We start from the raw sequence: 20648 nt of genomic DNA, 5'->3' as shown, positions 1-20648 counted from the left end.
TTTTTAAAATATATTTTAAAATATTTTCAAAATAAAATTTAATAATTTTGATGTTTGTAAATTTGTATTACTTTACAAATTTAAAATTATAATTTCATCATTGCAAAAAATTTTTTTAACTTAATAATGCATCTTCTCCAACTTAGGCTCAAAGTGAGACTTTAGAAATTAAAGTAATCTCTCAATTTAAAAAAAACTCACCAACAAAATACTGACTATAACAAGAAACTAAACCACTCACATCTTATCTTATGTTGCTAACAAAATTAAACATTATTAGTACTTGTCGTTAGGCTAGTACTATTGCAATCCATTGCACCCAACTTTCATTAATTCGTTATTATTCAATTGATTTTCCACCAATTATATCTACAAATTATAATACTCCACATTTAATAAAGACTCCTTTCATCTTCAATATAATTTTAAAACATTTAATAAATTTAGAATATACTTTCACCTAATATTCTGTTGATTTATTTGGTTAGTAACTAGTAACTATTATAGAATGGTAAGAACAAACTAACATAATAAATCAAATTATATTACAAGTTTAAAATATTAAATTAATCCGTATTACAATTCCTTAATTACTCTTGATTTTAAATAATTGATTATTAATTAATTGTGAAAAACTGCATAGTTATCATTACAAGGTAATAAATATTTTACTTTCTAAGTAATTTATAAATAGCTCTTGGTTGGCAAGATTAAAACAATAATATAACAAGTGCCACATAGTGGCTAGTACTTGCCTTGTTTTTAGTATAGTTTTAATAATAATTATGATTTAATTTTAATAATGATTATATTTTAAAAATTATAATAATTAAGATAAAAAATTAAACATAATTATTTCATAATAATTAAAATTTTACTAGAAAAAGTAATATAAATTAAAGAAATCCTAATGAATTTTTAATTTCATAAAATAAAGTTGAATAATTGAAATAGTTTTATATTTAAATCTACTTTAAAAATTATAATATAATAAACAAAAATGTGTAAACAAAACAATATTAAAAATTAAATATTAAGAAAGAAAAAAATTAATAATAAATAACAATAGTTTTGATAAATAATAATTTTATTAAGCCAATTTAATTAAATAAAAATAGTAATAATTTTTTAAATTCATTGTAATTTAAATATAATAAAATATGTATAAAATAAGTAATAAAATGAAATTAAATGTCGTTTGTTAAAGTGAATAAAGAATGTCCATTAAATTTGGTCTAACGCCTTCGAAAAGCTTAAGAAAACAGACGCCGAAATAATATAATATATTAGTAATTAGAATAATAAATAATAATAATAATCTAATAATTTTAACATTAATAATATAAAATTAACATTTTTATAATACAAATAAAATATAAGATTAGATTATTAAGATTGAAGATCATTTCATTGAATAAATATTAATGTAAGATAATACAAAATAATAATGTTTAAAAAAATAACACAATGAATATTGGGTGAAAAAATAATATAATAAATATTAATACAATGTAATATAAATATTAATACAATAAATATTTAAATAATATAATAAATATTAACTTTTAGAAGTGCTATAGTATTTTTAATTGAAAAAAATTAAATATTGTTTACATAAATTTATATAGCTAGCTTATATATATTTAATAATATATATAGAATAAGCCAAGAGATATCCTTCTAGAGGCGCCTATTTTTTATTAATTTATCAACAGCAAATGGCAATAGGCACCTCGAGAAGAATATCTCTCAGCTTATTCTATATATATTATTATATATATATATATATATATATATATATATATATATATATATATATATATATATATATATATATATATATATATATATATATATATATATATATATATATATATAAGCTAGTAGCAGTCGTAGCATGAATTGAAAGACATGACATAAATTAATTTCAAATTATATATTGTTGTATAGTTGTATATTTTGGATTGGTATTGTGTTAGATTTAGGATTCCATTTGGTTCAATTCTAAATTTATAATTATATTTAGGATTGGAATCAAAATAGTAGGCCTAATTCAATAAGGATTAGGGTTCATTATGGTTTACTATTAGGGTTAGGATTTGATTTGGTTTAAAATAGTAGGCCTACTTCAATAAGGAATAGAGTTCATTTTGTCTTGCTATTAGGGTTAGGGTTATGGTTGTAGTTAGGGTTTACATCATTGTTGAGGTTAGGTTAATGGTTAGGGTTTGGATTTACATCATGTTTAGTGTTACGGTTAGCGTTAAGATTGTGATTAGGCTAGGATTTAGGGTTATGGTTAGATTATGTGTAGGGTTATGGTTTATATCATAGGGCTATGATTAGGGTTAGGGTTATAGTTAGGGTTTACTTCATTGTTAGGGTTAGGTTAATGATCAGGGTTTGGATTTACTTCATGGTTAGGATTAGGGATAGGGTTAAGATTGTGGTTAGGCTTTGGATTTATCATTATGGTGAGGATTATGTCTAGGGTTAAGGTTAGAGTTAGGATTATTGTTAGGGTTTACATCATTGTGATGGTTAGGTTAATGGTTAGGGTTTAGATTTACATCATTGTAAGGGTTAAGGTTCTAGTTAGGCTTAATTTTTAGGTATATGGTTAGGATTATCTCTATGATTAGAGTTTATATCATCAAGTTACGGTTATGATTGTGGTTAGGGTTAGGGTTAAGGATTAGGTTTAGGATTATAGTTAGGGTTTACATAATTTTTATGGTTAGGTTAATGGTTATGGTTTGGATTTACATCATGTTTAGTTTTACAATTAATGTTAAATTTATGGTTAGGCTTAGGATTTAGGGTTATGGTTAAGATTATATGTAGGGTTAGGACCTTTATATCATAGGGCTAGGGTGGCTATGGTTATGGGTTAGGGTTAGGATTATAGGTAGGGTCTACATCATTGTTAGGGTGAGTTTAATGGTTAGGGTTTGGATTTACATCATGATTAGGGTTAGGGTTAAGATTGTGGTTAGGATTAGGATTTACATTTATGGTTAGTTTTATGTTTAGGGTTGCAGTTTATACATCACCATGTTAGGGTGAGGGTTAGCACAATGGTTAGGGTTATGGTTAGGTTTAAGATTGCGGTTAGGCTTAACATTTATAATTATGGTTAGGGTTATGTCTAGGGTTAGGATTTATATCATAGGATTAGGGTTAGGGTTAGGATTATTGATAGATTTTATATCATTGTTAGGGTTAGGTTAATGGTTAAAGTCAAGGTTAGGGTTAGGGTTAAGACTATGTTTAGGCTTAGGATTTATGGTTATGGTTAGGATTATGTGTAGGGTTGGGATGTATATCATAGGGTTATACTCAGGGTTAAGGGTTAGGGTTAGGGTTATAGTTACGATTTTTATCACTTTTAGGGTTAGGTTAATGGTTAGGGTTATGGTTACATTAAGGGTTTATATCATTGTAAGAGTTAGGTTAATGGTTAGGCTTGGGATTTAGTATTATTGTTATGATTATTTCTACGTTTAGGGTTTATATCATGGGATTAGGATTAGGGTTAGGATTAGGATTTATGATTCTGGTTAGTTTTACATTTAGGGTTAGGGTTTATATCACGATATTAGGGTTAGGATTAGCAGCAGGGTTAGGGTTATGGTTAAGTTTATGATTGTGGTTTAAAGGATTGATATTTAGAATTATGGTTAGGGTTATGTCTATGGTTAGGGTTTATATCATAAGGTTAAGGGTTAGGGTTAGGATTATAGATAGATATTACATCATTCTTAGGTTTATGTTAATGGTTAGGGTTAGGGTCAGGGTCAAGATTATGCTTAGGCTTATGATTTATGGTTATGCTTAGGATTATGTGTAGGGCTAGGGTTTATATAATAGGGTTAGACTTAGGGTTAGGGGTAGGGTTAGGATTATAGTTGTGTTTTGCATCACTTTTAGGGTTAGGTTAATGGTTAGGGTTTGCATTTACATCATGGTTAGGGTTAAGGCTAGGGTTAGGGTTAAGATTGTGGTTATGCTTAGGATTTAGGGTTATGTTTAGGATTATGTCCAAGGTTAGGGTTTATATCATAGGCTTAGGGTTAGGATTAGGATTATGTTTATGGTTTATATCATTGTTAGGGTTAAGTTAATGGGTATAGTTTGGATTTACAACATGGTTAGGGTTAAAGTTTGGCTAATGGTTATGGTTTGCATCACTTTTAGGGTTAAGTTGATGGTTAGGGTTAGGATTGTAGTAAGGGTTTACATCATTGTTAGGGTTAGGTTAATGGTTAGGTTTTGGATTTAGGGTTTCAAGTTAGAGTTAGGGTTACGATTATTGTTAGGGTCAAGATTTAATGTTATTGTTATGATTATTTCTAGGGTTAGGATTTATATCATGGGCTTAGGACTAGGGTTAGGATTAGGATTTACGATTATGGTTAATTTTATGTTTGGGGGTAAAGTTTATATCACAATGTTAGGGTTAGGGTTTATATTAGAGGGTTAGAGTTAGGGTTAATGGTAGGGTTATGAATATAATTAGGGTTTACATCATTGTTAAGGTTAGGCTAATGGTTAGGGTTTAGATTTATATCTGGGTTAGGATTAAGGTTAGGGAAAGGGTTAAGATTATGGTTAGGCTTAGGATTTAGGGTTACATTTAGGATTGTGTCTAGGGTTAGGGTTTATATTTATTGTTATTGTTATGGTTTGAATTTATATTTATGGTTTGTATCACTTTTAGGGTTAGGTTAATGGTTAGGATTACGATTGCAATATGGGTTTACACCAACGTTAGGGTTAGGTTAATGGTTAGGTTTTGGATTTAGGGTTAAGGTTAGGGTTAGGTTTACAATTGTTGCCAGGATTAGTATTTAGTGTTATTGTTATGATTATTTCTAGGGTTAGGCTTTATATCATGGGATTATGATTAGGATTAGGATTTACGATTATGGTTAGTTTTGTATTTAGGGTTATGGTTTATATCACAACATTAGGATTGGGATTAAGGGTTTAAGGTTTATATTAGAGGCTTAGAGTTACGGTTTTAAGGGTTAGGGTTAGGACTGTAGTTAGGGTTTACATCATTGTTAGGGTAAGGCTAATGGTTAGGGTTTGGATTTATAGCATAGTTAGGGTTAAGGTTACAAATAGGGTTAAGATTATGGTTATGCTTAGGATTTCTAAAGTTATGTTTAGGATTATGTGCAAGGTTAGGGTTTATATCATAGGGTTAGGGTTAGGATTAGGATTATGTTTATGGTTTATATCATTGTTAGAGTTAAGTTAATGGGTACAATTTGGATTTACAACATGGTTAGGGTTAGGGTTAGGGTTTGGCTAATGGTTATTGTTTACATCACTTTTAGGGTTAGGTTAATGGTTAGGGTTAGGATTGTAGGAAGCGTTTACATCATTGTTAGGGTTAGCTTAATGGTTAGGTTTGGATTTAGGGTTTAAAGTTAGAGTTAGGATTAGTGTTACGATTATTGTTAGGGTCAGGATTTAATGTTACTGTTATGATTATTTCTAGGGTTAGGGTTTATATCATGGGCTTAGGATCAAGGTTAGGATTAGGATTAGGATTTACAATTATGGTTAATTTTATGTTTAGGGGTACAGTTTATATCACAATGTTAGGGTTAGGGTTTATATCAGAGGGTTAGAGTTAGGGTTAAGGGTTAGGATTAGGATTTTAGTTATGGTTTACATCATTGTTAAGGTTAGGCTAATGGTTAGGGTTTAGATTTGTATCATGGTTAGGATTAAGGCTAGGGAAAGGGTTAAGATTATGGTTAGGCTTAGGATTTAGGGTTACATTTAGGATTGTGTCTAGGTTTAGGGCTTATATTTATTGTTATGGTTATAGTTTGGATTTATATTTATGGTTTGCATCACTTTTAGGGTTAGGTTAATGGTTAGGATTAGGATTGTAGTACGGGTTTACATCATCGTTAGGTTTAGGTTTTGGATTTATGGTTAAGGTTAGGGTTAGGTTTACAATCGTTGTTAGGATTAGTATTTAGTGTTATTGATATGATTATTTCTAGGGTTAGGGTTTATATCATGGATTATGATTAGGGTTAGGATTAGGATTTATGATTATGGTTAGTTTTGTGTTTAGGGTTAGGGTTTATATCACAACATTAGGATTGGGGTTAAGGGTTTAAGGATAATATTAGAGGGTTAGGGTTAGTATTGTAGTTAGGGTTTACATCATTGTTATGGTTAGGCTAATGGTTAGGGTTTGGATTTATATCATGGTTAGGGTTAAGGTTAGGGATAGGGTTAAGATTATGTTTAGGCTTAGGATTAGGATTATGTTTTAAAGGATTATCTCAAGAGTTAGGGTTTGTATCATAGGTTAAGTGTTAGTGTTAAGGGTTAGGGTTAGGATTGTAGTAAGGGTGAAGTTAGGGTTATATTTAAGTTTAGGGTCAAGTTATGGTTTAGAGTTCAATCAGGTCTAGATTATAGATATTGTAAAGGTGAGGGTTTTATTATGGTAAGGTTTTCATTATAGTTAGGGTTTGTATTTTTTTAATGTTGTTAAATGAATCAATAATTAGTTTTAGAATAAATTTAAAACTAAACTTAGTTTTCTTTCAATGATTAGAGTATGCTTTTAATGTTTATCAAAGCCTAATGGTAATCAAACCAAAATATTAATTAAGGGTTTAACCTTTATGATATAATTTTAAAAATTTAAAAATTATATTGTTAGAGTTAACTTTAAGGTTAGGTTAGGGTTGGCATTCAATTAGAGAGATTAGGTTTAGGAGTTAAGGTTATAGTTAATTAGAGTTTAGTTTGAAGGTAAGGCTAGTAGGTTACTATTGTAGGATGATGCATTCATAACACTTATAATCATTTTTTATTAAATATTAAAGAATCTTTATTATTATATAATTTTCTTGTGAATATTTTATTTCCTTATTTATATATTTTAAAATAAAAGTTAAACTTATACTCTATAGGCATTAGTAAAAGTTAATTGATATTAAATTGTTAGAGTATGATTTTAGTTGTGAAATTGAAAAAAGAAAAGAAATTAATATAAATATATTAACAAAATTTCTCTTCTACCCTTTTTGTTTTTGCATGAAAATCAATTCAAATTTTAAAATTAAAATAAATTTATTTTTAAATGTTGTTAAATGAATCAACAATTAGTTTTAGAATAAATTTAAAACTAAAACTTATAGAACTTGAAATTATTAGAGTATGCTTTTGAATGTTTATCAAACCTAATGGTAATCAAACCAAAAAATTAATTAAGGGTTTAAACGTTTATGATATAATTTAAAAAATTTAAAAACTATATGATTAGAGTTAACTTTAAGATTAGGTTAGGGTTTACATTTATTTAGAGAGATTAGGTTTAGGGGTTAAGGTTATTGTTAATTAGAGTTTAGTGTTAAGGTAAGGCTATAAATAGGTAACTATTGTAGGATAATGCATTCATAAAACTTATTGTTATTTTTTATAAAATATTTAAAAAGTCTTTAATATTATGTACTTTTCTTATGGATATTGTTTTTCCTTATTTGAATTTTTTAATGAAATGATTACCGTGAAACTTTGTTCTAATGAAATAAATACATTTTAAAATAGCTTCAAAGTTTATTATAATTAAAATATAGGCATTTTAAAATAGTTCAAAGTTTCTTATAAGTAAAATTATCTTACTCATAACCTTTAATTAATTTAAACATATAAGAAACATTTTGAAACATTTTTATTCTATCATTTCTTTTTGCATGCAAATCATTTTAGATTTTTAAATTGAAATAAATTCATTGTTTTTAATTGTTAAATGAACCAATAATTAGTTGTAAAATAGATTTACAACTCTCACTAGCATCTTACATTCCTTCTCCAATGCATTGATCTCCTCATTTTTGTAATTCAAACGAGTTTATTAAAATTGGAAAGAAGCTATTCATAAAGATAATGAAAACATAGATTCTACCACATATGTTTCTATAAATGTCAACCTGGAAAAATTCACAAATGAATAAATGCTAAAGAATCCCTCTACAACCCCAAATCCAAGTCAAACCTCCTCCTGGAAAAATTCACAAATGAATAAATGCTAAAGAATCCCTCTACAACCCCAAATCCAGGTCAAACCTCCTCTACCCGTGAATAATAACATAAAAATCTACTTTCATATTAAATAGGTGGTTAATTTGGATTCACCATGCATTGCACTGCATATCATTGCAAAAAAATTATTAGTTAAAATGATGCATTGAAAATAGGATATCCATTTTTTGTTTTTAAAGAGAAATTAAAATAAAATGATGCATTGAAAATAGGATATCTATTTTTTAATTTTTTTAATTTCTTACTTTTTCTTTTTATCATTCTTAAGTAGATTAAACTTCATTAAAACTACTTAATATTTTCATCCAATCTTTTTCCTATGTAATGAGCTTTGCATACAGTTCAATTTTAAGGTTGTAACAACAATATATAAACTTGAATTCTAATGTTAGTGTCATTTAATTTATCATAATATTTTAAGAAGAGAATAAATATATATCATGTTGATGGAACAACTCGAATAACTTTTATACTTCATATTTTAAGAAATCTAAATATTTCTATAATTAAACCTAAGAGATTTATGGAGCAGTTGAAAAAAATCTACATAATAGATGAGACAACCAAACTATTTTTAAACTGATGGAGTATGTTGTTAATTTCTCTAAGAAGGGAATACATATATATCTATGTATGAGTTTCCACAGGTTGATTGAAGAACTGGAATAACTTTAAGATTGTAACAATAATATATAAAATTGAATTCTAATGTTAGTGTCGTTTAATTCATAATATTTTAACACTGAACCAATGGAACACTCTTTACAAGCTTCCATTATTTGAAGTCTTACTAATTTAGAGGTGCGTATTTTTGTTCTCTATTTTTGTATTGTTTATTTATGTCCTTCCTCTAGATAACGAATCCCCTCAGAGGTTTGTAACTGGCAATACAAAGCGGGTGAAATAGGGTAAGATCACATTATCAAAAGAATTCAAACAAACCCGACATCACACAATTGTAACATGTAGGGAACTTAAGTGATAAGATTTGTTTTGATTAACATGAAATTTAATTTTTGGGGATTTTATAGGGAATAGAAAAGGGATATAAATCTAATGAAGAACTAATTCAAGTAGCTTTCAAAAAGTTGAATATTAATATGCTGATGATTCTGCAATTATTTTGCAAATAAAATAGACTCATTAATTCATATTCAACAAACCTACAATATGAAAACAATATGAAATCTGTAAAACAATATCACATACTTCTATCTGACGTTGAAACTGCACAATTGATCCCTCTCTATCTCCAAATTACTTTTGCCAATGACAAGACTACAATTCAAAGAATGATGCATTACCATTTTTGCAATTTTTTATTATCCGATGGAGTGAAACTGTCTCGTAACGGTTTTGAAAATCAAATCTATTAATCTATTAATTATTTTACATTCTATATTAATTAATTATTATTTAAACCTTAAATAATTGAAAACCAAATGACCGTCAAAATTATTGAAAACCCCCAAATGTTGACCCATAAATTTGCTGCCATTGTAGAAGCCTCTCGGCTTAATTAATAGCTTTACTAAGTCTCTCATTTATTTACTATAACTAGTTTGATTGAGTTCTTTGATTACCTATTCATTCGTTATAATTAATACATAATAAATTATTAAGATAATAATTACTATTCAATTACTATTACAAATAGAGTGAGGATTATAGTTCAGTTAGGATTATATTTATAATGTACTATTAGAGTTTAATTAGGAGTAAGGTTCAATTAGGAGGATTATAGTTCAATAATTAGTATTGGAATTGGAGACATGACTTTTATTAGAATTAAAATAGTGTTAGGGTAAGGTTTAAGATTAGCATTCAATTTATGTTAGGGATTATTATGCATTAAATTTAGGATTTAATTAAATTTATAATTAATTTTCAATTAGTATTATAGTTAAGGTTTAAATAAGATTACAATTTAATTAGGATTAAGATTCAATTAAAGTTATGGTTACAAAATTATTAATCTCTTCTATTTGTTAATTGTTTGCAAAATTACAATTACAAATCTAAAAGGCAAGTACTAGCCACTACACGACACTTGTTAATATTTAATTAGTCATTTATCCTCAACACACTTCCTAGTCAAAGGGGAGTGGAGATCTGTGTGGCATTCCATTTCCTATTTCATCTCAACCTTCCTTACATTTTAGAGATTGATTTTTCCATACCGCCTTAGTCAAAGGAGACTCGTGAGACACTTGCCTCATAAAACCTAAACTCCCTCCAATCTTCCAACAACTTAGGCTCCTTTCTTTTTTTTGTCATGGTCTTTGTGAGCATCCTGCCATGTGGCTCCTTGTCCTACATATAATGTAGGAGGAACATCTTCCTTCCATATCTCCTCTCATTCAACCAATTGATTTCTTGACCCTCCATTTTACAAGACCACTTCCTCAACTGCTAATTTCTACCACACTTCCTCAACTGTTGATTTCTACCACCTTGGATCTAAGCCATGATTTGCCTATAAAAGGAAGCCTCTCATTCTCATTTTGGAGCTAGCTAATATATTTTCATATTGTTTTAAAGAGCTTAATAGATCATAACAATAACAAAGTGTGCATATACTTTGTTAAAAAATTCAATTATAAGAAATTGTGGGAATATAAAAAATTTGGATTATCATTGGAGAGATTTATTTTATCAAAAAGTATTTATAAATTGATGTGATTTTTCAAATATTTGTATTCAATGGAGAGTACAATACACTATTATTTTCAAATTTTCTTCAAGTAAAAATAAGAACTTTTTTTTTTCTTATAATTGTCATTATTACTTTTGAAAAAAAAACCTTGTATTTAAAAATTGTATAATCTAATAATTATATATATATATATATATTGAAAAGACTCCTAGATTAACAATAAAATAAATAAAACTTTACATTTAGAAATTATAAAATGTAATAATAATAAAGAAAATTAAATATATTTTTTAATTGATAAATTTGTTGACAACCAAATACACATGAAATTAAATGACTTATGACTTTTGTTTTCAAGGGATTGGTATGAGGACAATCTCTTGAAAACAAAATAACAATAAATAAATAAAAAATTTGCATTTAGAAATTAGAAAATGTAATAATAATAATAATAATAATAATAATAATAATAATAATAAAGAAAATTAAATTTTTTTAATTGACAAATTTGTTGACAGCCAAATACACATGAAATTAAATGACTTTTGTTTTTATTTATGTACACCTTAATTACCTTAGAAAATAGGGTATAAAATAGAGAGACAAAGATGATTGATTAAATAATAATGAATTATTTAATTATAAAAATGATCAAAACAAATTAATAATGGTAAAAAATTGACTAAGCGCAGACTGTTACATTTCTCTACGCTCTATTTAGACATTACATTAATTAATATTTAGTTTTTAAAATATTTGAAAGATAATTCATAATTAAATTGAATAATATATTAATTTTAAAACAAAAATAATAATTTAAGTTTCATTCAAGATGGTTTCAAATATCATTTCACAATTAAAAATTATCTCAATTTATTTTATTAATATTTTTTTATAATAAAATAAAAAAATTCTATTTTTTAATTTTTATTATTTAATATTTTGTGATGGAATCAAAAAGCTATGAAAGCATCTCTATATTTTATTTATTATTTTGCATTTTTATGTAAGCTATAAGCTATAATAATAACAACAAAACTGAAAGCGAAATCCTCCTCGTTCCCACACGCGACAATTTAACGCATCCCTCGAAGCGCTTTGGAAGCACATTATCACGTGTGTTTAAATTGTAAACCAGAGACTTCCACACCATTCCAACAAACCTTATATCTTGCTGCAGCGTTACAAGCAAATCTACTATACGATATTTATCCACACCAACAATATAAGCGGACATTTTCGACAGCAAAGCGATCCTCATGGCTGCTAAAATGATGAAGGCTGTTCAGTACAATGGATATGGAGGAGGTGCTGAATCTCTTAAGGTAATTATTATCTGGCAATTTTTAATTCAACGGGACTCTTAATCTTATTTACATCTTTGTCTTGCAAAGGTTGTTTATTTTATTTTTCTTCTGAAATTTTGGACTGTTTTGATCCATCATTTCGAACTTTCAGGGCTAAATGGGATCAACACCAGGGCAAGAACAGAGCTGATATATGTTAAATGTTGGCTAATCTTTATGCATTTTTAAGTTTTTTATTGCTTTCTTTTTACCCAGACTACTTTATAATTTTAAACTTACTATTTATTGCTCATACCTGTTCTGGAAGGAATATGCTCAGTTCCAGTAAATTTTATGTAATTCTTGTCTCTTTTAGTTTTGATAGTGATTTCAATTAATCAAATATTTTTGACTAGTTTGCCTAGAGTTTTGAGCATTCAGTTTCTTTAATCTTTATATTTTTTAATCTATCTGCAGGTGTTAAATGCATGTCCTTCAGGTTAAGATTTTGAACTGTTTGATTCCATAGTTTTGAGTTTTTAGAATTGCTTTGATAAGGGTAAGCAGGAAGGGATTTTACCTTCATTATTATGAGTTTTTTCAAGTTTTTAATTTGTTTCTGGCTAAGGGTAATATTTGTTTCAAGGGTAAGCAGGAAATCACAATTTACGAGGGATTTTGCCTCCATTATTATGAGTTTTTTCAAGTTTTTAATTTGTGAGCATGACTGGCTTAGGGCTCTTTTTTCTCAAAAATTAGGACTATTTTGCCCACGATTTTAAACTTTCAGGAGATTTTTTTGGGGGGTTTTGGATAACCTAGAACATAATTGATCAGCCCTTCCTCCCCCAAATTTTTTTTGGACTGTTATGAGCTTCCAGAAGATTTCGTTTGGTTAAATGATAACTTGCAAGATCCGAAGGCTAGTGCTTTTTTCTTTTATTTTTAAAAATTCTAGAAATTATGATTTTCTACAAGATTTCTTATATTTCTTGGCTATAGGGTAACGAGGAATTTTATGGACCGCTTCATTGTGATGTGATGATTAAGTTAGGTCCCTCTTTATACAAGCGTCTTAGAAGTTTCCTTTGGTTACCATATAAATTATTCAAAATAGTTGGCTACTAAAGTTTTCAGATTTTCAAATCTTGAGACATGGTCATGCCGGATGTCGGAGTTCTAAAAGGTCGTTGAGCATACTTCTTTCTTTCTAAAACAAATTTTAACCTCTTTAACTAACAGTTTATTGCATCAGTATGTACTCACAGTGAATTGAGTTTACTGAACATTTTATCTGAACACAAAAGCGGAGTGTACATATTTAGATGAAGCTACCAAAAACTTGCATTCTCTAATCCATTTTGCAATTTTCCAAATATCATCACCCCCATCAGTTCTTTACTTAGTGGAGTAGTTTATTTAATAGGATTTTGAATCAGTGTAAGGTTCTCTTTTGAATATCTTGAAGCCGTTACTTTATCTTTGATATGCTCTTAAAGGAGAGGGCTATTGTCACCAAAAATAGCCCACTAACTTTTGAATACCCTTAGGCTTTGGAGACTGTTGTGACGTTTTCACACATCGCCCCATTGCAAATGGGGACCCATGTTTTTTGCTCGTTTTGCTCGTTTTCGCTTTGCTTTTTCTAGGGTTTTGTTAGTCGGTTAGTCGTCTGGATTTAGGGTCAAGCCTTAGGGTTTTAATTTCTGTCTTTTCAGACCAAGAATCCAGTTGGTTTTGAGAGCTTTTTTGAATTTCCTTTTCTAGAATGCAAATTTTGAATGCAATGAATTTGCCAGAATGGTCTATTTTCAATTGGAATTTTGAATGCAGATCTTAAATTTGTCTAAGTGTTGAAGATGAAATGTGAATTTTTGTCCAATTGAATATTTTTGACCAAATTTTGACATTTTTTATTTTTGATCCTAGGCATCTCAATTGATTTGTTTTCGCCTTGTGAAGTGTTAAAATGTGAAAAATCATGTTATTTTGGCCTGTAGGAGCAAAATCGCTCCTGTCCCTCAGTGAAGGACGGGAGCTCGTTTTCAAATATTTTACTATTCCTGCAGGGTCAAGATGAATTACGAATTGAAAGTGATGGAGAAAGGCGAGATCTTTCCATTGAATATAAATTGAAGATTTTCATGAGCACAGAAATGCCTCCAGGGGAAAAATCGCTCCTGTCCCTCAATGAAGGACCGGAGCTACAAATCCAATTTTGCTTTGTCCTTGCAGGATTTTAACGTCTTGACGATGTGAAAAGGTCCAAAGAGGTGCATTTTATCAAATGAATATAACTTGAAGCGTCGCCCAGGGGATCACATAGGATAGCAAGTCCGGCTTGAGTGAGGTCCTGATCCTGAAATTTGGCTAAGTCTGGAATGTCCTGATCCTGAAATTTGACTAAGTCTGGAAACTGAAAAAAACCTCCAAAAACTAGATTTTGCAATATAACTCCTGGAGGTCTGAAACCACTCTCAAACATCCTGAAAGTATATATGGAATATAACTTAAAGTATAAGAAAGAAGAAACATAGAAGGAAATGTCACTTATACTTGAATGTTATATTCCATTAAAATTGTCCTGATCGAGTGTGCGAAAAGTCAAATTTCGCTCGTGTCCCTCACCAAGGGTCCAGAGCGAAAATGCTTAGTTGAGCCATTCCTGACCTTGTTTGGACGAATCGAGACATCAAAGGCATGGTGAAGGACGAAATGAGCATGATAGAACATCCAGACTTGATCAAAAACAATGAAATGATGAAGTTTTACCTAGAGGGTCAATTTCGCTCCTGTCCCTCACTGAAGGACCAGAGCGAAGTTCTTCATAGGGTACGTCCTGAACAAAGACCAAGCAAATTTTATGTTCGAAGGCAAGAAAGGAGGTCAATTGAACCCGTTGAAGACAAATTGAAGATTATCAAACGTCAACAAAGGACCAAAATGCTTAAGTTCGCTCCTGTCCCTCAGGGAGGGACCAGAGCGAAATTTGTATAAAGGCTCTAAATTTTGAAAGTTTATCACGCATCAAGTGATTGAGGAGGATCAAGGGACCACGTTTTACCCAATGAAGACAATGGCAAGTTGAAAAAGGCAAAGACAAGCTCAAAATCTTGAAATTCGCTCCTGTCCCTCAGGAAGGGACCAGAGCGATGTTGAATATATTGGCTAATTCATACAAAAATCACGTTGAGTCAATGTTTTGCAAGGTGATAAAAGGTCTAAGGCGTCCTTCGAAGGTGATATACCAAAGGCTTCAAACGTCAAACGATCACCAATTTGTACCAAGAGGCTATATCGCTCCTGTCCTTTGGACAAGGACCAAGGCGATTTTTACTAAAACACTCATGTTCCGACAAAATCAAGACAATGCAAGGGTGGGCAAGATCGAGGACGTCCTTTGGAAGGCAATGAACGAAGAACGAAGATCAAAAGTTTGCAAATTTGAGCTAGGACACAAGGATCACTCCTGTCCCTCTCCAAGGGACCAGGGCGATGATCTTCTAAACATCAAAGCGCCTTGTAAAATTCAAGGAAATGAGAAAGGAATGAAGGAATAACGTTGTTTGTCCCCACAATGAAGATTGAAGTTCAAAGATGCAAGATCAAGGAGAAACAATGGAGATCGCTCCTGTCCCTCTCCAAGGGACCAGGGCGATATCATATCTAAAGGATATTCATTTGCAAGAACAAGTCAATTAAGCTTAAAGGACCTAGCGAAAATGGCAATTCCAACGTGGAAATAAGGACCTTGGACGTAAAAATTGCAAGAATCATGACCAAATTGATGGATCGCTCCTGTCCCTCAGTTAGGGACCAGGGCGATGAGGTACGTATCTTCTCACTTTTTCATTTTGGCGCTTCAAACACATTTTTTTAATTTATTTAAATGCTAACAAAATCGATATTTTATTAAAAATAGCATTTAAATATTGCGCTTAATGTTAATTAATTATTTTGCCTTGTAAAAATCGAATTTGTCAATTTAAATGATAAAGGCATTTAATTAATTATTAATTAATCATTAAAAATCAAAAGGAGCGCTTGGTATTTATTTGTTTTTGAAAGTCGGCCTTTTAAGTTTATTTTAAATTTGCCTTATTAATTATCAAGTCGGCCTAAGGTGGTAATTGTGAGATGAGCGCTATAAAGGGAGGTGAGAATCATTATTTTCACATTATCATTTTTCATGCGATCTCAAAGGGAGAAGTGCGAAATTATCTTCAAGGTGCGGGTCTTGTCAAGGAAGGCGCAAACATCATCAAGGGAGTGCGAGTGTGTTTGAAGGAGCGAATTTCATTTCAAAACAAAAGAAGGCACTAGTTTTATCCAAGGCGAAACTACTATCCAAAGGAGAGGCGAACTTGAAGTTTCAAGTTAGGCGAACTTGCCAAGGACATTGAAGAACACATCAAAGATTCCAAGGGTGGCGAATTAATAAAGAGGACGTTCATTATCCTTCAAGATCAAGTCAAGGGCTTTAAATTTTGATTTTTGCCTAGGCAAATTCCTCATTTTGCATTATAGAGTTAGCTCTCTAGTGAGGTATGGCGATATGGATTTATTGTTTTGATTTTGATTGTTGATCGTCATAGCTTAGATTTTGAAATTTTGAAATTTTGAATTCCTAGCTCAAGAGTCGTTTTTAGGAAATGATTAATAAAGGACTTATCATTAAGTTTCCTAAAATTTGCTCTCTAATTTATGTTATGTATTGCAAAATCATGGTACTAATTCTGAAATGTTGTGTAGGCATCAAATGGAGATCTCTTCAAGGAAAATCGAGCCGGATCAAGGACGGTCTTCGCCGGGACGGTCTTAGCCAGGACATGGGCGACCTCTTTCAATCCAGCGTTCCAAGGCGAGGTACATCATCTTCCTGCACATCAAGGACGCAAGGAGTTAGAACAAGGGCTCGTTGAAGAAGCAAAATAGTTCCAGATGAATTAATTAAAGCAAGCTTCTCAACAACATCAAGTTGAATATCTACCAAGTTCCAAGTGTCAAATGAGGTGGCGTCCTAGTCATCATTTCTCCAATCAGTGAGGTCCATCTCAGCATGTCCAGATTCAATGTACTTAACTCATGGAAGGTGGCACAAACTCCGATGTACCTACCCCGACTATCCATTGGTCGATTTTTCTAGAAGGGACATGTGTCCAAGCAATACAATTATTTCATTGGTCAAGCATTAAATGTTATGTAATGGTTGTAACAAACCCTAATTAGGGTTTTCATTGTTGAATCTTGGCCATTGATCTTGAATTGATCTAAGCCATCAAATTGTATTGTGGGCACTATATAAGCCCAAACATTTCATTTGTAAAAGAGAATTAGAGTTAGAGAGATTAGAGGATTAGAGATAGTATAGAAATAGTTGAAAGTAGTTAGAGAGTAGAATAGGAGGACAAGGCAAGAAATTGTTGCCATTGATTGTAAACAAACTCCATTTTCATTGAAGTAATGGTGAAATATGTCGTTTTCTTGCAATTTGCATGGTTTCTTGTTGAGTCTTCAATCTTAGATGGTAGATGATTAGATGAATGGAGGAAATGCGATTGATTAATGGTGGAATTCGTACATCCATACTACTAGCAGTTTGTTGATTGCAGACTTGCCTTGCGTAGTCAACTGGAATCATTCAGCCTAAGCTCAATTTCAATTTGTTGCCTCTTCATTGATATGCATCAACTTGGATGGTGTCTATGCCTGCGGTGATAATTTGAACATCATAAAGCTCCCCTTAGAAGATCGCACTAGCCTTGTGTAGATGTTCCATTGATGTCAAAACAAGATCTGGTTAGAGTTTCATCAAAAATCAAGTCATTGCTCCTACATTCTTAGTATTAGGATTAGATCCTCTCTTCGCCCTTATCCTTTTTCCATTTTTTTAATCTAAGTTAGTAAGAGCCTGTGTCCAGCAAAGCAGATCGGAAGTTCAATGTAAGTCCCCTTGTGATTCCAGCAAATCACATCATACCACTGGAGCTTGTCCACACGTAGAGACCCTACATCAAAGAACCTTGGAGTCTACCTAACTGATCCTTTATGCGAATCTTCAGCAGTTAGAGACTATTTTCTCAAGAGAGGATAAGATGCCTTTAGGTATTTTATTCTGTGTATGATTGTGTATAAAATACACGTCAACAGAGACCCACAACATCCTCTTACAAAAGCTAAGGGTTTAGATCTTTATATTTCAAAATCCACCAAAAAGATGTAGTGGCACAAGCATATCCCTTTTCTATAGAGAATCCATTGGACCCTTTAGTAAAGTTCTTAACTGGTTCCCATGTCTTCCAAATGTAAAATCTGCCCCTTGACCGTAACAATTTTTTTTTTAAATTCAATTCACAACAACTACCAAATTAGCCAACCAAGCATCTTCCATCTAAATTATAAGTGTTTATTTAAAACTTTCCATACACCATGGTGGTGACAACTCAATGTCACTGTGTATGCTTACACTTTGTCATGCCCCTGGCATTTCCATACCTGTCAATAGGTTATGCTTGAAGATCTTTCCCTATTGATAAGGGGGCAAGAGCCCCCACAAATAAGCACTAATCTGAAATCGGCGTAAATAGGGACATAGAACATGTATGAACATTAAAAGCATAAAGGCTGTGATATACAGCGATCTTTATTTCTGTTAGACCAGTGTTTGCAGGAAATTGTCTCATTACTAGTACGTCACAACCTTCTGACTTTTAGGTGATAGCCACACAAAGGAAATAATAACTCTTGATCTACTAATTTGGTGTCTTACCTAATAATTAAACTAAGCAGGTTTCCAATAGCCACATTGACTAAATATGCATGTGTATAATTAAAGAAAAACAGCGATTAACTTTAGAAAAGACACCTCCATATGAAGCAAGATGACGGATGGGAACCCTTCGCCTCCACTCAAGGATATCTAATGAGATTTGTATTTTAGGGGAAGGCATCACAAAAGGGATAAAGTTCTATCTGCATCTATTAAAAAGATCAAGCAATCTGCAACTCTGATATATCGATCAGATCAGCAATATCATTAGACTACAGTAGCATTATTCAATTGTGGCATGCAAGATAAGAAGGCGATTGAGTATATATATATATATATAGCCTATCTCTATTGTTATTATTGAATATATAGTCTATCAATTCCTTTTTATGATGATCTATATTGTTATTATTGAATATATAGTCAATCAATTCCTTTTTATGATGATAGCAGTTCATCTATGTAATCATTTATTAATTGGAATTTCTTGTAAGCTATCATTAAAGGATTAGGGAGAAACCCCAATAAGGTCAGCAAGTGCGTCTTCCCTTCTAAGTAGCCCACCTCATGCTGGATGGACAAGAGTTCCTACCACTTGGGGCCAAGAGGTCGAGTATGAACACTTTGTGCTCGTGGGCTTAGCTGTGGTGAAGTTAGGGTGTCTTATTGAGGAGTAATGATTAGGGGAGCAGTTGTGTCTTCCCTTTCTAAGTAGCCTACCTCATGCTAGATGGACAAGAGTTCCTGCCACTTGGGGCCAAGAGGTCAAGTATGGATACTCCGTGCTCCTGGGCTTAGATGTGGTAAGTTAGGGCACCCTAACATGCTTCCTCTCCAACCCCTATTATGGTATATTATGGGAATGATACTATTGATTCTTGACTTCTTAGATGATTCATTTAAATAGATTGAAATAATTAATAATATTTATGCATTTATATGTTACCCTAACCTTTATTGAAATATTGGAAGAATCGCAAGCTATTTAACATGATTGCATGACCTATTCCTAGGTTTTATCTTGCTAAAGACATATTTATTGGTAAAGTTAAAATTCTAACTACATTATACCTCTTGTTTGATTTAACTTGTAGTTCTAAGGCAAAACATAAAGCAATAGTATTAGGCTCTCATAATTACAATCATCATAGACCCAAACCTAATACTCGAGGGATAATCCATGATGACCCTAGTTACGTATCCTTTCATGGGGAATAAAAGGCATAGTTTGCACTTGAATGTTAGAGGGAGTTCATTCTCTCTTATATGAGATCACCAATCTCTCTTTAACCCCTAACTATTAATAAAGTGTAATCTATTAATTTAGTCCCATTACAATAGAAAGATAACCATTTGCCATCATATTTTGGTTCCATACCAAACATTACCAATCATGTCATGCCCCCTTTACTTGCTAAGCAGAGATATCATTTTTTTGTTAAAAAGTGTTTTTAAACACTATTATTAAAATATGTTAATATTAATTATTTTAAATTAAAAATATAATAATAATAATTTAATTTTGGTGACTGACTCAACTTTACGTTATAGCCAACTCTATTTTGAAAATTTGGCACCCTTGTTGAACTAGTATAAATAAAACCTTAGATGATTGGGAGAATGAATTGGATATTTTTGGAACAAATTGGAACAAAAAAGGGGAGCAAACTCGCCATTTGCAATTTGACCATTGCTTGGGATGAAACCCTCAAGACAATAACTTCGTAGGACGAAAACCTTTCCATTTTGTGTTCATGTAGTAGAAGCGAATAGGATTTCTATCTAGAATTGATAAAAACAAATTGTTTTTTAAATCCATAAGTGGTGTTGCTGATTGGAAGAGAGGTTTGGA

At 30.9% G+C, this 20648-nt stretch overlaps 1 protein-coding gene across 2 annotated transcripts in view; it reads left to right on the top strand.

Moving 5' to 3' along the window:
- The first annotated feature begins 11782 nt into the window (after window positions 1-11782).
- Window positions 11783-20648, top strand: part of LOC131033575 (chloroplast envelope quinone oxidoreductase homolog) — a 60351-nt gene continuing 51485 nt past the window's right edge. The window contains exons 1-2 of one of the 2 annotated variants that reach the window (XM_057964805.2): window positions 11783-12066; window positions 12200-12250. In XM_057964805.2, coding sequence (XP_057820788.2) covers window positions 12242-12250 — 9 coding nt within the window. In that variant the 5' untranslated portion in view covers window positions 11783-12066; window positions 12200-12241. The remainder of the gene's footprint in view (window positions 12067-12199; window positions 12251-20648) is intronic. The other variant, XM_057964804.2, reaches the window with a different exon arrangement.

The sequence above is a fragment of the Cryptomeria japonica genome, chromosome 5, assembly GCF_030272615.1.
Source record: "Cryptomeria japonica chromosome 5, Sugi_1.0, whole genome shotgun sequence".
NCBI lineage: Eukaryota > Viridiplantae > Streptophyta > Pinopsida > Cupressales > Cupressaceae > Cryptomeria > Cryptomeria japonica.
This window is presented reverse-complemented; position numbering and strand designations above follow the sequence as displayed.